The sequence below is a fragment of the Crotalus tigris genome, unplaced genomic scaffold (genome assembly GCF_016545835.1).
Source record: "Crotalus tigris isolate CLP2741 ecotype Arizona unplaced genomic scaffold, ASM1654583v1 scf7180000017946.1269602, whole genome shotgun sequence".
NCBI classification, from domain to species: domain Eukaryota; kingdom Metazoa; phylum Chordata; class Lepidosauria; order Squamata; family Viperidae; genus Crotalus; species Crotalus tigris.
Genome location: NW_024096738.1, coordinates 1066540 through 1074739, shown reverse-complemented (window position 1 = coordinate 1074739; position 8200 = coordinate 1066540). Strand labels below are relative to the sequence as shown.

Here is an 8200-nt window from a genome sequence, read left to right as displayed (position 1 = left end):
CTCTTTTCTATTAGATGTAATAGACAGGGAAACGGATTCCACACTGAATTAAACAGAAATGTTCCGGTATAGTTGAATTTTTCAGTTGTAAAATGAAAACTGATTTAAGCAGAGATGTGACCAAAATCAGCTGTTAGGTTAGTATCAGTTTTGTGGTCTCTATTGATAGACACATTTCCAGTCTTTGTTTTTAGCAGAAATGTTATGACCATGTTCAATACACTTTTTCACCCACATTCTGATCTCCATCGTTTATGCAGTGTCATCCAACAAGACCCAGGAACATTTGAAATGGTAATGATTACATCACCACAAAGTTTTTCCACTTCATAGAAATAATATTTACTTACCTGCAAGGAAGTCAAGAATAGAATCTTTAACATTTAGTATGATAAATTTAGATTCCACAGTATTGATCTAAGAATAGCAGGATTAAATGGTTGGATTGGGTAAGGGGGAAACTCATGTGAATTCCCTCTTTCTGCTCCACCTGTTATTAGTTGAATTCCAAGTAACAAAGTTTGTATTTTCCATTGTGTATTTTTCCTTTTGGTTGAGTCTTTGGAGCAAAGATAATACTGGTCCCACAACATAAATATGTGTAGCAACTCCTCTGGTCTTCCCCATTGATGGAGGAAGGCAACAGGAAGTTCATTTGGCTGATAGCATTCTTGGGAGCAACTGGTAAGTCAATCATTTCCTCAGAACAAGAGCTGAGAAGTCTTATCTTCAGATCGATAAGAAACTTTTGTAGATTTTCAAGTAGAATTTAAATAGCAAACTAGTCAGCCTGAGAACTTTTTCTAACAATTCAGTGCTGATTTTGTAAAGGTGGGACTCCTAAACCACCAAGATTAAATTATAGAATTTTTTCCTGGGATTTCTAGTGGTCCATATATTGAAAAGCTGTCAAAATTCAGAAACACTGGATTACAGTATTATATTAGACAAATATCATTAATTTTGAACCAAGTGTCCTTGTGAATAAAATAGCCAAGGAAAGTTGGTGTTTCAGCTGAAGTTGCTAAATTATTCTGCACAGTGTGTGGGCTAACATATCTTATTCCCAATAATAACACCAGGAATAACTGAGAACACACAACCTCTTCTTTGAGGCAATGGCAAGAGACAAACCCTAGGCTCTTTAAAACTAAACCCAACAGCTCAAATATTCTTAAAGATTATCCATAACTTGAAACACAAATCATTATCAAATGATTCCATAAAGAAGGGATTCAAAGGAACTTTGATTGAGGGCTGTGCAATACTTTGATTGTGAAGGCAAAAATATGCTACAAAATATATAAGGGCTCATGAATAGCATCTGTCTAGACCAGTGTTTCTCAACCTTGACAATTTTAAGGCATGTGGACTTCAACTCCCAGACTTCCACAGCCAGCAATGCTGGCTGTGGAATTCTGAGAGTTGAAGTCCACATGCCTTAAAATTGTCAAGGTTGAGAAACACTGGTCTAGAACTCTTGAAATCAGATCCACCTTTTCCTAGGGTTGCAGATCACCTAATTGTAAATCTTGGGGCAGAAAAATCAGTATCTCTAAGGAAATGGAGATATGCCGTATGCATACCTTCCCATACTCCAAAGCAGGCTTTGCCTTTGGATCAGAAGTACTACATAGCACAAACATGCACCCCACTACATCTCATCCTAGAAGAGTGGAAATTAGTAAATTTAATAGAGTAGGCACACATGTTTCAATATGAAGGTGCACAACTGAGTGTAGAAGTTTTCAATGCCTACTGAGTACTGGAAATCAACATGCAACTGTGCCCATTTTTTTCAGGATACATCCACTCTGGGCAATAGATGCTCTTATGAGCTGCAGAATTAATGGGCCTGGCTTTTGTCTGACAGCACATTATAAAATATGCATGATTGAAATCTCTGTTTCTTTTGATTCAGCCGAATCCAAGTGAGACTTGGGGAACACAGTTTGACCAAAAATGGTAGTTCCAAGCAGTACATTGATTCAGTCAAAATCATTCGTCATCCCAAATACAACCCCTGAACTTTGGACAATGACATCATGCTCATCAAACTATCCAAACCAGCCAGTCTCAATTTCCGTGTTTCAGCAATCTGTCTACCAAACAGCTGTCCATCCACTGGAGTAGAATGTTTAGTGTCTGGCTGGGGCAACACCCTCAGCAGTGGTAGTGAGTCTTTTTCAGATTCTTTAACCAAGATAGGGTCATCTGTGATCATATTCAGTTGAGTTTATTGAGCAAAACTAAGGAGAGATACCCCTCAAAGGTCCAGTATGTAGAGGGAATATGGAATGACCTTGAAGAACAGCAGGAAGAGCTGCTTGCAAAGCAAGAGTCAGATTAGTGGAGCTTGATCCCAGACCAAGAAAATAACTTGACCCTGCTACTATAGCTGTTCCAAAAGTAGCCCTGACTTATATGTTGTTGTTTCTTAGTCTGGTCTATCTTGGTGGGCTGACAGAGTGCCACAAAGTGCAGATATGAGAACAGGAAGGTGCAAGTGCAAGGAAAAGGAAAACCAAAAGAAAACACTCAAAGGAAGTGGTTCAAAACAGTATCTCTTGGGAAGGAAAGTGGTGTCATAAAGATATAATAAATGTCAGTCAAACATTTGTTTACTGCATTTTTTAAAAAAAAAAATCCCTCAAACAGCCTAATATGTCCATGAAGCTGCTAATATATATGACAGTCTTGATTCCTGACAATTCCTTGGGCAAGGTTTTATAGTTTTCTTACCAATATTTTTGAATGTGGTTTTGGAAGTGATTTTTGGAAGTGGTGCCTGCAGTTTTTAGTAAAGTTTTTGAAGTAGACAAAAGCCTTCCTGGCCAAAGTTACAACTGCTCATTGAGCAAGAGGTGTAAGTCCAACAACACCCTCAAATTGCACACCATTCTTGAATGGGGAAATACAAACCCATCCAAGGTCATTTTCATATTTCAGATCCAGACAGTCCAAACACCCACATTCAGTCTCGTTAGCATTCAGTTAGAGAGAATCTTGACAGTCTCACTTGGCTGGTTTGGAGTCAAAAGTTATAATTGGGTGCCATCGGCTGTCATGATGGGCTCAGAATCAGAGGAAGGGACTAAGGATGAGCAGCCAGATGAACTCCCATTTCACATGCAAACATTTATATCTATCTATCTATCTATCTATCTATCTATCTATCTATCTATCTATCTATCTTCCTTTGAATGTTTATCTGAAATAAAGACAAAATTAAATTAAATTAATAAATAGAAAATTAAGCATAAAAAGTAGAAATACAAGTTAGAATGGCAGTCTTTCTCCAAATGTTTATAAATCTGAAAATGCCTGGCTGCAGAATGACTGCAGCCATTAATTAAAAGGAGGCATGCATAATTGGGTATCACCACTGAGCAGACCCTACTCTAGACAATACAATACAGTTCTGACCCACCAGTGCAATCATAAGCCTGCTCTAGCTCATCTTAATGAGTACTGTTTCTATAATATAACGAATAGCTCATGGCTGCCGCCCTGTGTTAGTTATTGGGAAGGATCTGCCACAGGGTAGTTTCCTGTGAAGAGGTTTTGGCTTGGCTTCCTCAGCATTTGCTCGGCTGTGTACTCTTGTGAAGCACAGTAGTAGGTGCCTGTGTCTTCCAGCTGGGCATTCTCCAGAGATAGAGGCAAGGCATTTGACTTCAACCCTGAGGTCTTGAAGCGGTTTTTGAAGGGTTGTTCAATGGCAGATTCTCCTGGAGAACCTTTAGATGTAAAAGCCACCAGCTGGAACTGTGAATGGGCTTCCCTCCTCTTCTCTTGCTTGTACCAGGACATATATGTATGGCTGGTCTTAAGTTGAGAACATGACAGTGTGGTTGCACCCCCTTCCATAATGATCACATCTGGCAGCTGAACAATATCAGCAGCTACAAAAAATTATAATTAATTGTTAATAGATTCATTGTGGAAATATAATGAAATTCATTTTAAATAAAGGAAGGTGACAGCTTTGAAAATGAGATATATTTCTTAAAGTTGTGAATTAAGCAATGTAAATGCCTACTATTATTTTTTGTGGCATTGTGGTAAATTGGTTTGTTTGTGTGTGTGTGTGTTTGTATTACATATATCACATAATTTTAATTCAGTGCTTTTATCCCTTCAATTTTTTTATGAGTAACTCAGACATTTGTAAATTCACAACTCAGCTTTAAAAGTTAGTTAAAGAACTAAGTAAACAACTTAGTAAAAACAGGTAAGAATGTTGCTTAAGTTATTGGTCTTCATGATGCACATGAGTAGCACCATCACTAAGATTACACTAGTGACATTATTACAATTTTCTTTTGAAGGCCTTTATTACTTTCAGATTTTCAACTATTTTTCAGAAATTGAAGATAGCAAAGTCATGAATACCTTAGTAAATGTTTTTCTATTGTGCTCCTTTTTAACATCACTTGGGACATGGCTGTCATTTATTTTAAATATTAAAATGTGGCAAGGAAAAGACTCCCAGATTCTACAAATTGAAAGAATAATGATTTAAGTGATGGAAGTAAATCTCTTACCTGATAAGGGCAAGAGAGCAAAAACCAAAAGGAAGCTCATTTGTGGCAATAGAGCATCTCAGCGGAGTCTTCTCTGACTGGGCCAGTCACACTTTATATTAATGTAAAGTGTAACTGCAACCAAATGCAGATGTGAGAACAGGAAGTCACTTGAGCAAGGAAATCAGAATGGAAATATTTGAGCAAGGGAGGCTAAAAGAATGTCAAATAGAAAGACCTGAATGTCTAGATTGACGAATTCTGCAAATTTACAGCCTCATCTGGAGCTGTGAGATACATAAATTGTTTTAGCCTCACAATATTTTGCAGAAGTATTCTCTGAGCCTGACCAGAGGGACTCTCTAGGCTTCCTGGAAGGAGTTCACTCTATAGCTAGATAGTTAGTTTCCAATGAATCCACCCCAGTCCATGAGGATCAATGGCTATAAGCCTTGATGTCAGTCTAACTGCCTTTGAACACCATTTGCTGGGAAACTAGTTGGCTTCCTTGTGCAGCTGGTTGGCCACCTTGACAAACAGATTGCTGAATTACAGGCTTGGGAATCCAATCCAGCAGAACATTACTTAGATTCTAAATGTACTTACAGAAACATTTTAATTAGCATTACAGGTAGTACTTGACTTAGGACTGTTAGTGACTGTTCAATGTTATGATCTACCTGGAAAAAAAAGGGAGTTCTGATCCAGTTCTAACTGGATCATGTTTCCTCCCCCACCAGTAGTGAACACACTTCAGCTACTCAATAACATAGCCCCATGTACAGTCAATTTGCAGTCACATGGCCAAGTTTTACAATATTTTTGCCAAAAACCAGATGTTACTTCTGTTTTTTGGCAAAACTGTATCATGATGAAAATGGGTTTATTTAACAATCACCCCATTCGCTTAATGACGACCAACAAAATGGTTGTAAAATCATACAAGATTCACAGCATACAACTGAAATGAGCAGATCGAATTACTGTCTTAGGCCAAGGACTATCAGTACAAAACAAGGCCCCAATTGTGGAGTTTGTGGAGCCTCCTTAAAACACAGAAAACACCACACATACACACACACACACACACACACACACACACACTCCTGAGAAATACTGCTTGCCTGCAGACTAGCAGGAGGTTGCCATGAGGCCAGTAGCCTCTGTAAACAATCTGAGATTCATATTGTATTATATGGGCCAGGATCCTCTGCAAAAGACAAAAAGGTAAGGTGAGTGCTGCCGGGCCTTGTAGCTGGCCAATCCTGCAACTCCCCTGGGTGGCTGGATGGGAAGTAAGCCTTGCCCTACAGACAGTATCTGTTCTGGTTGCTTCTGCTCAGCAGCTTTTGGCTCCCTTGCCCGATGTATAGCTGGCTTGGGAGCAGGCCAAGGCCTGGGGAATCACGAGGGACAGGGGCCAAGTACCTCAGGGGTAGTGAAGTTCTTGGGAGGCCCAGGACAGATGGGCCTGAGCCTGTGCTATGCCTCCAAGGGCCTCCCCAACCCCATAAACACCCTATGCTTCCCTTAATGACCCACAAATTCATTTTACAATTGCTTTGGGGAGAGGAGGGATGGGAGGGTCATTAAGTAAGATAGTTCACTTAACAGCCATTGCAACATGTGACCATAATGGGCAGGCTCTATTACAGACATAAGTTGACAGCTATCTGTAGTTCATTCTTTTCAAAAAAATTGTTTTAGCCTTCTTTTATTTGGAGTGTGGATTCTGGCACATATACATGTGTGTCATATGCAAACGTGTATATGAACCTCCCAGTTTGTTTTAAAATGGAGGAATCTTTGATTGACCACTTGAGGTTGGAGTTAAGGTGCTGCACAGAACTTTTGCCTGTAAATATTTATTAAATCTGAAGAAAAATAAAGCATAAAAAATATAAATACAAGTTAGAGTGGCAGTCTGTCTTCAAGCAATTATAACTCTAAAAATGCTTTATACAGAATCATGTCTTCAGCTTTGTCACTACTGAGTGTCACCGCTGAGCAGATGCTACTCCTAGATAGCTAAGCCAAAAGTGCCATATGTTTGTGCAATATAATGAATAGCTCATGGCTGCCATCCTGTGTTAATTATTGGGAAGGATCTGCCACAGGGGAGTTTCCTGTGAAGAGGTTTTGGCTTGGCTTCCTCAGCATTTGCTCGGCTGTGTGCTCTTGTGAAGCACAGTAGTAGGTGCCTGTGTCTTCCAGCTGGGCATTCTCCAGAGATAGAGGCAAGGCATTTGACTTCAACCCTGAGGTCTTGAAGCGGTTTTTGAAAGGTTGCTCAATGGCAGATTCTCCTGGAGAACCTTCAGATGTAAAAACCACCAGCTGGAACTGTGAATGGGCTTCCCTCCTCTTTTCTTGCTTGTACCAGGACATATATGCATGGCTGGTCTTAAGCTGAGAACATGCCAGTGTGGTTGCAGCCCCTTCCATAATGATCACATCTGGCAGCTGAACAATAGAAGCAGCTATAAGAATCCATAATTGTTAATTGATTCATTGTGAAGATGTAATCACATTCATTTTAAATAAAGGAAGGTGGCAGCCTTGAAAATGAGATATATTTCTTAAAGTTATGAATTAAGCAGTACTTACTTGCCTACTTATTTTTTGTGGCACTGGTAAATTGATTTAAGTATACATACATACACACATACATATATACATACACACATACACACTTAAGTTAGTTAAACATCAAGTAAACATCATCATTTTCAGTCCTCCAAATAGAGTTGTCTGGAAATTGAGTCTGCCTTGGTGACTGTGAATCTTTATTGATATATTGCCATGCACTTTGGGAAAAAAAAAAACCTGAGTTTGGTGTGGAAGGAGTTGGTACATTCCAATGAATCTGTGTCTAACCAACTTGCACAGGCTGAAGAACCTGCTTGGATGGGCAGCAAAATATCTCAAACCAACAAAAATAAATTCAATTGCTATGATTCAATTTCCAGACATCCAAACAAAAATTTAGTAAAAAGTGATAAGGATGTTGCTTAATTTTTTGGTCTTTGTGATGCACATGAGTAGCACCAGTACTGAAATTACATCAGTGATATTATCACAATTTTCTGTCGAAGGCCTTTACTACTTTCAGACCTTCAACTATTTATCACTAACTGAAAATCAGACAAATAAATACCATATCCTAACTAATGATTTTTTTTTATTGTGCTCCTTTTTAACATCACTTGGAACATGCCTGTCATTTAATTTCATGCTGATGTTAAAATCTGGCAAAGAAAGGACTCCCAGATTCTATAAATTGAAAGAACAGATATTTAAGTGATGGCAGTAAATCCTTACCCGTCAAGGACAAGAGAGCAAACAACAAAAGGAAGCTCATTTGTGGCAATAGGGCATCTCAGCAGAATCTTGTCTGCCTGGGCCAGCTATATGCACATTAATATAAGGCATAACAGCAACAAAGTGCAGATATGAGAACAGGAAATCATGTGATCAAGGAAATCAGAATGGAACCAGTTGAGTAAGGGAAGTTAAAAGAATGTCAAATAGAAAGACCTAAATGTCTGATTGAAGAATTCTGTGAATTTACAGATTCAGCTGCAGCTGTATAAAAAATAAGGTAAAGGTTTCTCCTGCCAGTCATGGGGGTGGTGTTCATCTCCAGTTTACAGCTGAAGAGCCAACATTGTCCA

At 38.9% G+C, this 8200-nt stretch overlaps 2 gene segments (V, D, J or C); both read right to left on the bottom strand.

Moving 5' to 3' along the window:
• Positions 1 to 1511: 1511 nt before the first annotated feature.
• Positions 1512 to 4793, bottom strand: LOC120308769. The segment is given in 2 exon segments: positions 1512 to 3905; positions 4548 to 4793. Coding segments are annotated over 2 exon segments (426 nt in total).
• A 1827-nt stretch (positions 4794 to 6620) lies between these two features.
• Positions 6621 to 7929, bottom strand: LOC120308735. The segment is given in 2 exon segments: positions 6621 to 7006; positions 7848 to 7929. Coding segments are annotated over 2 exon segments (426 nt in total).
• Positions 7930 to 8200: the final 271 nt, after the last annotated feature.